Source organism: Panthera uncia (genome assembly GCF_023721935.1).
Source record: "Panthera uncia isolate 11264 chromosome B3 unlocalized genomic scaffold, Puncia_PCG_1.0 HiC_scaffold_1, whole genome shotgun sequence".
Taxonomy (NCBI): Eukaryota; Metazoa; Chordata; class Mammalia; order Carnivora; family Felidae; genus Panthera; species Panthera uncia.
Window position 1 is genome coordinate 8837719 of NW_026057582.1, and position 13329 is coordinate 8851047.

At 53.4% G+C, this 13329-nt stretch overlaps 1 protein-coding gene across 2 annotated transcripts in view; it reads left to right on the forward strand.

Annotated features, from left to right (window-relative positions):
- Positions 1–13329, forward strand: part of SYNE3 (spectrin repeat containing nuclear envelope family member 3) — a 99187-nt gene that overhangs the window by 75103 nt on the left and 10755 nt on the right. The window contains exons 16-17 of one of the 2 annotated variants that reach the window (XM_049612214.1): positions 2342–2491; positions 3495–3533. In XM_049612214.1, coding sequence (XP_049468171.1) covers positions 2342–2491; positions 3495–3533 — 189 coding nt within the window. The remainder of the gene's footprint in view (positions 1–2341; positions 2492–3494; positions 3534–13329) is intronic. The other variant, XM_049612213.1, reaches the window with a different exon arrangement.

Below are 13329 nucleotides of genomic sequence, written 5' to 3' on the forward strand. Positions count from 1 at the left end.
ACTTTTGACCTTGGTTATGGCAACAGCCTCCCAGCTGGCCTTCTTTCTTCCTGATGGGCCCCCATCCAGGTCCTGGCTCATTCTGCAGCTAGAGTGACCTTTAGCATCATGAATGTGACTTTATCCTTCCCCTGATGTAAACCTTTCGGTATAGAGTCCAGCCTCCCAAACGTATCACACAAAGCCTTTCTCATCCGGGCCCCAGCTTACCTCTCTTTTTCCTTATTTCTCTGCAGTTTTATTAGGATATGTTAGGGTTTGGATGTCTTTTTATTTTTCTTACTTGGGATTCATCTGGATACTGGAATCTGTAGTCTAGAGTCTTTCCGGAAAATTCTAGAGAATTCTCTGATACTAACATATTGCCTTTGCCTTATCCCCTTTCTCCTCTCCTGCTGTGATGCTGCTTAGACACATGTTATTCCTTCTCTCTGTGGGCTCTATGTCTCCTACCTTCTCTTGTGTTTTGTTCATCCCCTCTCTTCCTGTTGCATTCTGGAGAGTTTTTCTATACTACCTTCCAGTTTACTAATTCTCTCTTTCACTGTGTCTCATTCACTATTACACACGTCTGTTAAGCCTTTCGCTTTTGATATTGTATTTGCCAGTTCTAGAATTTCTACCTGGTTCTTTTGAAATGCTACTCTGTCACTTTTTGTAGCTTCCAGATCCCTGCTGAGTCTGGTTTTTAATTCTTCCAGCACGGTAGCTGTTTTATATAGTGCATCTAATAATTCTCAAGTCATTTTAGGCACATTTCTTTTACATGTTGTTTCTGCTTGTTCTTGTTATCAGTGTCTTGTATATATGAGGCTGCTTTGATTGTGTGCTGGGCATTGCATTTGACGAAATAGATGTAGGGTTAATTTGAGATTCAGGATCACCTCTTCTCCAGAGAGAATTTTGTTTGTGACTGCCAGGCAAGGAGGACTTTATTGTTCTGAAACCAGTGAGTCCAAGTTCAAAGTTTGAGGCTCCCTGGACCACTGGTGACCTGGGCTGGACTTTAGTCCACTCAAGGTGTGAATTTACTTCTTTTCTTTTTTCTTTTTTTTTTTTTTTTTTTTTTTTTTATTTTTGAGAGGCAGAGAGAGAGAGAGAGAGAGAGAGAGAGAGGGAGAGAGACAGAGCACAAGTGGGGGAGGGACAGAGAGAGAGGGGGACACAGAATCTGAAGCAGACTCCAGGCTCTGAGCTGCCAGCACAGAGCCCGACGCGGGGCTCGAACTCACAAACCGTGAGATCATGACCTGAGCTGAAGTCGGACGCTCAACCGACTGAGCCACCTGGGTGCCCCAAGTGTGAGTTTACTTCTGATTCACCTTTAGGAATCTCAGCCAAAGGGGAAGCAGATTATCAAAGTCTCTATCCCTGCAGAGCCCAGACCTTGACCTTTATCTCCATAGCCCCATGAGGTTTCCCAAAGTGTGATCTGTTTCACAACTGTTTCTTCCAGATCGACAAATGTCCTGCAGACAAAAGCCGGTCCGAACACCGGCCTTACTTCTTTGGGTTTCACCCTTTCCCAGGGTTTAGCCTGATGGGTCTTGCTCTCTTGTTGACTCTTTGATGACGCTTAAGTGTTTCTAATACTTTGCCCTCGGTGAGAAGTTTGGTCCAATTACCTACGATGAGGAAGTCCTTGCGTCCCTCTTGTCTCTCATTTGGCTGTGATGCTCATTTCTCACCACCACCATCCAACTCCAGCCGTATCAGAGATTACTTGCGGCTGCTCCCGTTTAGGCCTCCTTGCTCTTAAAGAGTTCACGTTCTAGTCGGTTCTGAGAAGCTGTGCAACCTGCCCATATCACACCGCTAGCAGGATGGGGTGGAGGCAGGATCCTTGGCCAGAATTTAAACCCACACGCTCAGATTTGCAGCCCTGCTCCTACCCCCACATCACTACCTCTCAGGAGTCCTGAGGATAACAAGTGCCACCCTGGGGTGACACAGTACTATATTTTGATAGAAAAATCTGCCCGCTCCTAGTAGCACTCTGCCAGGCTTAAGAATGCCAACAGAAAAGCACGTTCAACCGTGGTGGCTCTTATCCTGATGGTGACTCTTCTGTCAAACCCTCCGAGGACTTGGTTCTAGAATGTCAGAGACGGAAGTGACCACGGAGGTCAGCAGCGTACCTGCCCCTCTCAGGCAGGAGTTCCTTCTGTAGCATTCCACAGAGCGACTGCCTGGCCTTGGCTTGAATTTGCACAATGGGCTTCTCACTTTACAGGTTCCTTCAGCTGCCCCTCGAGACAAATTCGATTGGCTCCTCCTTACCAGGCAGGTGGGGCCGTCTGGGCCATTTGGAAGGTGCACGTGACACTGCCTATCCCCACAGGAGCTGCAGGCTCGGGTGCCAGAAGGTCAGCGTCTCTTCGAGAACCTCCTTCGTGTCGGGCCAGCGAGGGGGTCCTCGGACGAGCTCGAGGACCTGCGTTACCGGTGGATGCTGTACAAGTCCAAGCTCAAGGACTCCAGCCACCTGCTGGTAGGTGCCGAGGGCGTGCAGGTCCCAGGCCCCGGGGGGGAGGGCTATGGCTGAGCCCGAGCTCGTCTGGGGAGACGTAGCTGGGCCACATCCTCTCTGCCCCACACGCTAAACTCGGGAGTGAGTGACGGAGGCTCGCGGGTCGTAGGTGCTTCATTTCCAACATGTCACCTGGCCACCCTGCCGCCCCGTGAGGCTGGCGCTCCGGTAATGACAGCAGTGACCATCACGGTTCACGTTCGAGGAGCGGCTCAGCTGAAGTCTTTATGACCCCATTCAGGTCCTTACACCAGCCTCCAAAGGGAGAGCGGAGACTGAGAGCCGAACTCCCACGGCCATGGCGCTAGTAAGCCAGCATTCAAACACGCCCTGCCGTGGGAGGCACCATGGAGGGGCACGCTGGACTGGGGCCCGGGGCCCTGGGATCCAGCCCTACTCCTCCACCCATTTGCTCTGCGATTGTGGACCATCACCTTCCCCCTTTGCGTCCCCGTGCGTCCTCACACAACATGATGATAAAGCTAACTAGTAATAACAGCCTTTATTAAATGCCGTGTCCCCATAGCAACCCTACAGAGGGGGCACTGTTGTCATTCCCCCGAGAAGCGATGGGGAAACTGAGGCACCCGGGTTAGCCCGAGGAGGGGGGCAGTCGAGACGGCCTCTGAGGGGGCCCTCAGGCCCCAGACGCCAAGCTTCAGCGCTCTAGCTTTGCCGTCCCCGCCACGGCCGCTGTGGCCACTAGGTGTCACCGCAGTCCCAGCCAGGTGGCCGCCGGCCCAGGCTTCCCAGACGGAATCCCACCTGGGCCTGAAGTGCGTTAAAAAGCTCATTAAATCGAATCACCTGCTGGTTCAGCCTGTCCAGATGACCAGAAGTTTTAAAGAAACACTCCCCTGACAAAATGAATATTCCATTACAGGCTCTGCTGGGATTTGAGTATCACTCACTTAACTTCTCCCCCCCCCCACCCCCCTTTTCCTCTCCTTCCCGAAAATAACAGACACAGAGTTCTCCAGGGGAGCCGACTGGATTCCAAAAGGTACGGTGTCCACCATCGGCTCCACACGCTAGAGGGCAGGGCGTCTGGAGGTGGGTAGGCCTGTGGCGCTGCAGCCAGACTCCCGGGCTTTCTGGAAGGTTCCGCGAGGTCTGAGGAACGTTTATGGGGAATGAGCTGCGGGCTGTGTTGTGCTGTGCCGGGCCCCGGGGTCCTCGGGAGGCCTCAGGAGTGTGTGGAACGTATTCAGCTGTGACAAACGCATGACAGAGGAGGGGCCCTGGAATTTTTCATCGCACGCCAGGATGTGGTGGGGAGTGAACAAGGACGCTATTAACAATTACGTTGTGACAACAGGTGTCAACCAGGACTGTCCCAGGAGACCTGGATCACTCCAGGCCAGCTGGATCGTGTGGCCGCCTGAGTGGTGGTTGGGCACACGGGGGCCAGTGGGGGAGTAACGGGGGAAAGGGGGGTTGTGCCTCGCGTGCTTTACGAGGAAGGTGTTTCCACTTCTGCCCGCTGAGAAGCGCTCAGAGCCACTCCTGTGGCGTTTGCAGGCCGAAGTGGTAACCGTGGGAGCAGCACTAGTCGTGAGTACTAATCGTTATTACTTGAGACGCTCTGTGTCGTCCATCCACCGTGTGCCAGAAAATCCTGCTGAATCATGGTGAGGGCATCTCATTTAACGGTACCATCAACACCCAAGAGGCATCACCGCCTTCACGGAAGCGTGGGGAAACTGAGCAATGCAAGGTCGGAATGAGTCCTTCAGCACAGGCATGTGGCTTCCGGGTGGTCTCTGGGCTGTGGCCCCAAGGCCGTCATCTGGACTTTCCAGGGATGCCTTGGAGAAGGCATCCCTGGGGCCTGGCGGGTGTCCCTGCTTCAGGGAAAACCCGATGTGAATGGATGTCTCCTTTTGCAAGGGAGCTCTCGTTTCAAGCCCTGGCCCAGAACAGAGTGAGCCTTCAGCAGGCTCTGCTCCAAAGAGCCCTGGGTTCCTCGAGGTCCCTAATGCCATGGGATCGGTTTCCAGGCGCTTTGCACGCTGGGATTTCTTCTTGGTCTCCAGCGGGTTTTTGTGTCTCACGTCCGTAGGAGAGCGGGTGTCCTGTGGACTGGGCCGGGCGGTCACGAGACCAACGCTGTGCTTGGGGCCCAGCGTCAACTAGCTTGGTGGCTTTGGGCAAGTGGCTTTGCCTCCTGGGGCTTGACTTTCCCCATCTGTAAAATGGAATTATCAGTGCCGACTTTCGTCGTGAATGAATTCTGAAGATCAGGTGAACTGTCATTTGTAGAGGTCCCTCAGGGAGACTGTAGCCCTGAATCCCCCCCTCATTTAGAATGACAGAGGGCCCCCTCGAGAAATGTGCAAGAGCATCAGGAAGGACAGGGTGGCTCACACAGTCCAGCCCGGTGGCTTCCGGGGGCTTCCATACTTTTAAGCCCTGCACTGGGGAGCCCCCATCTGGAGGTCCCAGGGGGAACCCGGAGGAGTCATGTCTGGGTCCCCTGATCCCTTGCACACAGTGAGTGCTCACTAAATGTTTCTGAGCCGGGGGACACTTGGCTGGGGGAGGCCAGGCCTCCCAAGCAGGCTGTTTCCTGGCAGTCCGCGATTGGCTTAGTGTGGAATGCCCTGTCATTCGGGGCTCAGCCACAGCTCATTTGCTGTCCGTCATTCGTTCCACAAGTATTTACTGAGAGCTGACCGGGCCAAGGACTGATGTGGGCACTTGGGATCCATCAGTGATCACAAGAGCCAAGTCCTGCCCTGGTAGACTGCAAACCCGTCCTGGCTGGGAGGAACGGCACGTCTCTGAGTCCGGGGCTCTAAAGGGCAAAGGTGGACTGGGGTCCTCATAGCTACAGGTTGTGTCTTATCTGCGGCTGGCAGATACCGGGCACGGCTTTGTGGGGTATGCGAAACGGGCAAGCTCTAAATGGCTAAAAAACACGCTTATCCGGGCTCAGTGTAAAATAATCGGGTGCGTAGGGGTGCCTGGGTGGCTCTGTCGGTTAAGCGTCCAACTCTTTTTTTTTTTTTTTTTAATTTATTTTTTTAAATTTTTTTTTTCAACGTTTTTTATTTATTTTTGGGACAGAGAGAGACAGAGCATGAACGGGGGAGGGGCAGAGAGAGAGGGAGACACAGAATCGGAAACAGGCTCCAGGCTCCGAGCCATCAGCCCAGAGCCCGACGCGGGGCTCGAACTCACGGACCGCGAGATCGTGACCTGGCTGAAGTCGGACGCTTAACCGACTGCGCCACCCAGGCGCCCCGTTTAAGCGTCCAACTCTTGATTTTGGCTCAGGTCATGATCTTGCAGTTCGTGAGTTGGAGCCCTGCTTGGGATTCTCTCTCTCTCTCTGTCTCTCTCTCCCCTCTCTCTCTGCCCCTACCCCGTTCATGCTTCTCTCTCTCAAAATAGGTAAACTTTAAAAAGTTAAAAAAAAAATAATAGTAACATAAAATAATCGGATGTGTAACAATTTGAGTTTGCGGCTGGCCACCTGGCTTTCGTGAAGCCCGCCCACGAGGAAAGAAGCACCCTGCAAGGCCGTGTGCGGAGGCCATCTCGGGCTCATCTATACGACAGCTTAGGCACCGATTTCTGGGTCCCACCCTGAGTTTTTGGTCCACTAGGGCGGAGACGGCCCAAGAATCTGCATTCCTAGCAAGTTCCCAAGTGACGCTGACGCTACTGGCCTGGGACCCCACTTCGAGAACCACAGCTTGACGCACCGGATTTGAATCTCGGATCCACCATTAGCGTGCGTGACTGTCGACGAGCCACTTAGCCACGCTCTCCAAGGAACACAACGAGGGTCCGCCAAGCTGATGGTAGACAGAGTCCTTGTAACTCTGCGCATAGTAGGTTCTCGATTGCCAGGTAAATGAGGACCCTGAAGACTTTGCAGACGCCGCCCCTGCTTCTATCCCTCGGAGAACAAAGGGAACAATGACACCCCTGGGGGGGGGAGACCCCTCCCTTGGGTGTGCTTCTTGTGTTGTTTCTGCGGCCTGTGTGTGTGCGCACAGACGCATATACACACACACGCTGACAGGGTGACAGTGCTGTCTTCAGAGGCTGTAATCTGGCCACCTTAAAAAAACATTTCATATGTTATTTTTAGTCCAAAAGAAAAAAAAAACTGCCCCAAAGCTAATTATTTATGAACAGTTGGTTCTCTGCACTTTTTTTTTTTTTCTCTCTGCACAAAGTCACTGGAAGCTCCAACTACGTCAATGGCTTCAGCCTGTTTGTTTGTATAAACACGGTAATTAAGATTTATTAAATTTGCAGCCTGCCTACGCCCTCGCCAGCTCAGTGCCCCCGGATACGTTTGCCTGCAGCATTCAGCACATGAAATGTAACTGCTTTTGTTATCTTTTTTAATTTTTGTAAGTGTTTATTTACTTTTGAGAGAGAGAAACAGAGTGCGAGTGCGGGGAAGGGCAGAGAGAGAGAGGGAGACACAGAATCCGAAGCAGGCTCCGGGCTCTGAGCTGTTGGCATAGAGCCCGATGTGGGGCTCGAACTTGGGAACGGCGAGATCACGACCCGAGCCGCCGTCAGATGCCCAACCGAGCCACCCCGGCGCCCCTGTAATTGCTTTTTAAGTTGCACGTGGGCCGTGAGGGGACCGTATTCCCGCATCCGCCCAGGGCAGTGGCGTCCAAGCCACTCTCAAGTCTACTTGGGATAAGCTTTGCGTCCAAGCACAGATTTGCAAATGTGTCTCTTTGGCCTGGGTAAACCGGGCCACAGCCGGCGTGCCGTTTTGCAGGAGTGGAGAGCAAACACTGCCCTCCCATGCACGCTGTGGCCTCTCGGGATGGGGACCCAGATGGCGAGCGTTTTATTTACTGGATCGCATTTCGTAGGTTCTAAGGCTCGTCGTGACTTTTCACATTTTCACATTTCTGGAATCCGGGTGACTTATTACGATCGAGTTCTTCCCGTGAGGATTTGGGTTTGCTTCCCTCCACCACCCAGGACACTATCCACCTGAGATTTCTCGAAATGGAAAATCTTTGCTGGCAGGGCGGTATTTTGTTGTGTTTTCCTTCGGCCCACAGCGACCGCGTGGATTCCGACACCCAGCCCCTGGGAGCTCTAGGGGCTCACATTCTCGGGGAAGGGTCTTACCCCCCTCCCTCCACCCAGTGCCAAGCTAACGCGTCGTATTTCCTCGCTTCCCCTTTCCGTGAGGTGGGACTTGCTCTCGATCTCCCTGATGTTGAAGGCGCGGCCCCCCGGCTTCCCAGCTTTGTGGGGGGCTCCAGTCGGACGCTCCGTCATGGTAGTTTCCTTTCTTAGCGGCGTGTGAAATCATGACCCGTCTCACAGTGAGCATCTTCGATCACACGAAATACTCAGATACCACATCTAAGGAAGCCTTACTGAGTTTTCCAGGTTAGATGGGAACTCTCTCTCACGATGACTATGATTTTTTAAAAAATCTCTCCTGGGTGCCAGGCGCTGCTCTCGAACACTCATGTGCCCGGTCTTTGCCCCTCACGACCACCTTCTCCTTTTTAGTGGGAGAAGCACGGCCTCTTGGCCCCTTCTCCGTATGTGACGACGGGCCCAGTTGGGACTGGAACAGAGGAGATGTGACTTGACACTGTTCCCCTTGTGATTCACTGTGCAACTTTGGGGGCTAAATTTGGCCCTTCCTTCGTCAAAGGGCTGGGCCTTGCTGGGGCAGTGCAGTCTTTGAGCTCCCACAGGAGAGAGCCCGGGACAGGCCTCGACCCACGTGCTGTGTTGTCCCAGGGCCCTGTGTGTCTGTCCATCTGCCAAGCCTAGAAGCCACTGGCCATCGCTGATGTGTGAAAGAATCAGCGTTAACTCTTCAGACATTGGGTGTTTGAAACTTGTCTTTGACTTCAGAAATCCAGACAACTGTCACCTGTATTTACTCTGTCTTTATCCTCCCGTCACCCAGCCCGCCTGCCTTCTGATTCCCCGCCCCCCACACCTCTGAAGCTCACCCCCGTGAGGTAACGGTAGCTGCCCGTTCAGTAAGCCCAGCGGCTGTGTTTCTGCCCTCCACGCAGCTGGCCTCTGGGCAGCCTGGATGGGTGACCGCACTCCCCGCCCACAGCCGCTCTGGCCGTCCTCACACTCCATCATGGGGGCCTCTCTCCTTGTTTTATTTTTTCCGTGATCAGAATCAGTGTGGATAAAACTCAGTGTTGATGACATCCGATTACTTAACACAGAGTCCCTAGTCGAGATTTGCAAAGGTGCCTCAATGGCCTTCTAAAAAATTAATGGGCATTTTGGTTTTGGAACAGTTTTAGGTTTACCAGAAGAACTCAGCAGATCCTACAGAGGGTTCCCAGGTAGCCCCTCTCCTCCACCCCTCTTCCGTTTCCCTTACTACTCACATCTTGCATCAGTCTGATAGATTGGTTACGGTCGACGAATCTCCACTGGCTCATCACGATTAACTAAAGCCCATAGTTGAGGGTTTTCTGGGGTTCACTTTTTGCATCATGCATTCTATGGATTCGGACAAATGTGTAATAGCACGTATCCACCGGGGTGTGTCACACAGAACAGCTTCACTGCCCGCAAAACTCCTCTGTGCTCCACCCACCCATCCCCTGGCAACCGCCGATCTTTTTACTGTCATTATGGTTTCGTCTTTTCCAGAATGTCATACGGTTGGAATCAGTCCGTAGCCTTCTCAGATTGGCTTCTTTCACGCAGTAACATGCATCTGAGATTCCTGCACGGGTTTCTTTGTTGCTCGGGAACTCCATTCCTTTGGTCACGGGGTAATATGCCATCGTCTTAATATTCCACTTCGGGTCTTTCTTATAGGCTTCTCTTCCCAGCGAGGGATCCAATCCAGGATCAACCCGTTGCATTCAGTTGCTGCATGCCTTTTCTTTCCTCTAGGCTAGAGGTATCCCTCAGTTTTTCTTGACCTTGGGCACAGGTCAGAGATGTGATGGAATGTCCCTCAAAGTACGTTTCCCTGATACGTGCTTGTGATTGGAGTCAGGTTGTGCATTTCTGGCAGGAACGTCACGGGTGATGTTGGGCTCTTAGCGCATCTTCCCGGGAGACCCCCGGTGTCGGTAGGGCCCCAGCATCCCTGATGCTAACTCTGAGCACGTGATTAAGGGGGTGGCTCCTGGGCTTCTCCCCTGGACAGCGCCGTCATTTTTTTTGTAATTAAGAAGTAATCTGCGGGCGCTGCTTAGAAACACTGAAGTACAGTGCCTCTTTCTTCAGTGGTTGTATGTATCATGGGGTTTTCTGCAGCCTCTTTCTCCCCATGACTCATCTGGATGGTTCCTTCTGCTACCGTGGCTTTGTTCCCTGACTCTGGGCCCCTCAGCTCCATCTCTCCAGGCCAGGTCTCCCTTCTGCCTTCAGCCCCAAAGTCCCAACCACCTGCTGGACGTCTACCCAGGAGTCCTCTAGACCCTCGGACGCAGCATGTCCAAAGCTGACCTCACTGTATTCCCTGCACCCAAACAAACCCCAGTCCCCGTATCAGTGGACAGCATCATGACCACCCACTTTCCCAAGCCGGACGCCTCCGGGTCATCCTAGACCCTCACCGACCTTGGTTCTGGTCCTAAGCTCAGAGCCTGGTCATGATGGATCTTAGATGAGAAATCGTGAGGGTAGGAAGGGAGGGAAAGGGAAGAGAAATGAGCCAGATGGCCATACATCTGTTCCCAAATGAGGCTCTGTCCTTGCTTGAGTAATAACAAAATCTCCAGTCATTCCATCCAGAGGAACTTCCCACCAATTACCTAAACCACCTCCAAAAGGCCAGCTCAGACGGCCTCATCTCCCATCCCTCTCCAAAACCAACTCAAGGTGCTGGAAAAATACAGTTCTATGGCCTATCACGTGCAGAGCCACCCCAGGGAGGAGATACAACGAACCCAGCCCCACCCCAGCCACTGACATCTTGTCCCCATGGGGCAACTATCCAGAGCCTCTGAATTCTCACGGGAGTAAATCTTGGGCTCCAGGACTGAGCCATTAGTGAAGAAATTATCACAGGCATTGTGAGCAGTCCCTGGCCCGGGAAACCCTGGTCTCCCTAAGACTCACTGGTGCAGCCAGGGAAATGCAGTGGGCCCCACACACAGCCCCCTCCTGAGGGGAACCCAGGGAGGAAGCCAGCCAGCACGGGGCACTGCAGTCCAAGAGGGTCCTAAGAGGGACCTTCAGGGACTACACAAATGGCTAGTGAGGGCTTCCTGGCGGCCTGGGGACTGGCCCATCTTGAATTGCCAGAGAAAAGCTGGCCCCTGCCCATCACTCTGGGTGCTGGCCCAGCACACGAGCCCCAGCCAGCTCCCAGGAAAGCCCCTGAAAGCCCCAGAGGTGACACAGCGTGACTTCTACACACGGGGCCCCAGGTCAGGGTGGGACCAGATCCGACAGGCCCAGGCTGACCGACAACTCGGGCCCAGGGTGACTGTCGTTGTCGGTGTTGTTGCTGAGTTGTTTCTTGTGAGAACACCATGCAGGATGGTGGGCAGAGCCCGGGCACCGGACGATGCTCCTGAAAGATCCTTGGTGAAATGGACGCAGGGAGCCCACGTCCCGGAGCTGTGCCAGAGCGCAGGGAGGCCGTGGGCAGGGAGGAGAACCGACATCTGGGCCTGGGCGTTGTGGTCAGGGCGTTTGGTGGAACAGCCAGACAGCGAGAACAGCCACAGAGAGTGGTCAGCGAGCATCTGTGTGGTTACACCATGGGCGCCAAGGCGGGGAGCAGACGGTCAGAGGCACAGGCAGGGAAGGATCCTTTCCTTCACTCAGCACGTACCTGTCGGACACCACTGGAAATATAGCAATGAGCAAAGTTAATGTGGACCACGCCTCTGAGGAGTCAAGGGGAACATAGACTTTAATCAGTAATCCGGAGGAAGGTACTGGGGCTGCGAAAATGTGTTAACGGGGCTGTTTTGGTCTATGGCAGGGAAGGTCCCCCCCGAGGAAGCCACTCACAAGCTGAAATTAGAGTGATTGGCAGGAGTTAACCAGGTGCACTGGAGAAAGGAGAGAAATTAGTATTTCAGACAGAGGGATGGCCTGTGCAAAGGTCCAGTGGCGGGAGGATGTGAGGGCCTTGGAGGGGCCAAGAGCTGGCATTGAAGGAGGGCAGTGCTTTTCTTTCCGAAGGGCCTGTGGAGATTGCTGGTGTCTGATCCCTGGCATCTGGTGGAGGGAGGAGCTTGTAGGGCTCAATGACGTACCTGTCTGCCCCTGTATCCATCGGCTAGAGGAGGAAGGGAGTGGGCATTTATTGAGCGTAGCGTGCATTGCCTCATTTATCCTTATGACCTCGGTAGGCAGGTTTCATTCCCTCTTTTCCCCGACAGATGAAGGAACCGAGGCTCAGAGAGGCTGAATGCCCTATCCTAGGTCACACAGCTAGGACGCCATAGAACCAAGGTAGAAGCAGGACTCCAAACCTTTTCTTTTCCTCACATCACCTTTCTTTCCATCAATGGTAGAAGATGCTAGAAAATCAGGTCCCATTTACTGTGATAAACTCATCTTGCCTGAACTCAAAACTCTAGAGCCTCAGATTCGTGTGAGATCCCGAAGGACCCCCAAGCATTTAGTTAGCCAATATTACGTGTCCTGTTTCTGCCCCACTACATGTGCTGTCTACCCTTGGCCTCCATACCCTTAGGGATTAGGAGTTTATCGCTTCCCGAGGAAGCCCCTTCTCTCTTCGGATAGTTTTAACTGGGTGGAACACACGTAGTCCTTTCTGTGGGCAAACTGAGGCACAGAGCAGCTCCCAGATCTGGGAAGAGCTGAGATTGTCAACTTCTTCGTGGGCTTCTTGAAAGGTAGTTCATGCCTCTGTGTGTGTGTGTGTGTTTTCTAAGCATTTGAGGGTCATATTAAAACGTGTCTTTTAATTCAAAGAGCGTTTTAGAATTCAGGTCCCTCCAAGTGAAGATGTGAGCTCTAAATGAACAGCCACTGGGCAGGCAGCAGGAGTCTTTTGAAACAGACCACCCCCTCGTCAACACTTGTAAATGCAAACACGCTTTGGACCTTCAGAGATGTTTTCCCCAGAGGATCGTGGCCAAGACACCGCTCCTAGCTTCAGTAAGCCAAGGGTTAGCTCTGAGAATGTAGGCGCAAACACAAGGACCCTGTAAACAGATTCCCCGTTTGGGAGACCATTGATTACAGGTTTTCAATTTGGTACAAAGCCAGGCTAGAGTGAACCTGTAGCTTCTTCTTGTCGCTCTTTCTTTCTCCCGGACGGGTCAGAGATTTGGAATCAGGCGGCGTCAGCGTGAAATGTCAAGGAGTCAAGTCAGAGTCCACGCAGGCTGAGGCAGCCCCGCATGAACCAAGCAGGTGGGCAGGAGCATGCACCAGCCAGGTGTGGCCCGGCCCAGTGGCCGTGGGAACTCACGCTCACTCAGCTGTTCGGGTGACTTACTGCCCCCCGCTCCTGAGTCCCTGCTGAAATCCGTGCACCCAGCAGAGTCCTCACCACAGATGGGGGCAGGTGTTCTATCCCCATTTATCAGAGAAGGAGACAGGCTCGGAGAGGTTATCGACCCTCCCCAGGGCACGTAGATGCTGTGTGACAGAGTCTGCACTGGGACCTAGTCAGCCTGGCTCCTCCCAGTCAGGCCCCTACCCTGCACCACGTTGTGTTTTCGCCGGGCGGTGGGGGGGGGGGGGGGGGGCTCTCCTTTCCCGACTTTCTCCTCTCCTGCCCTCCTTGGCGGTGAGGACATCCCATGAAGCCACAACCTCACCGGTCCCTCTGGAATTTTGGAAATGGCCTTTGGCCACTTTCGTGGACTCTA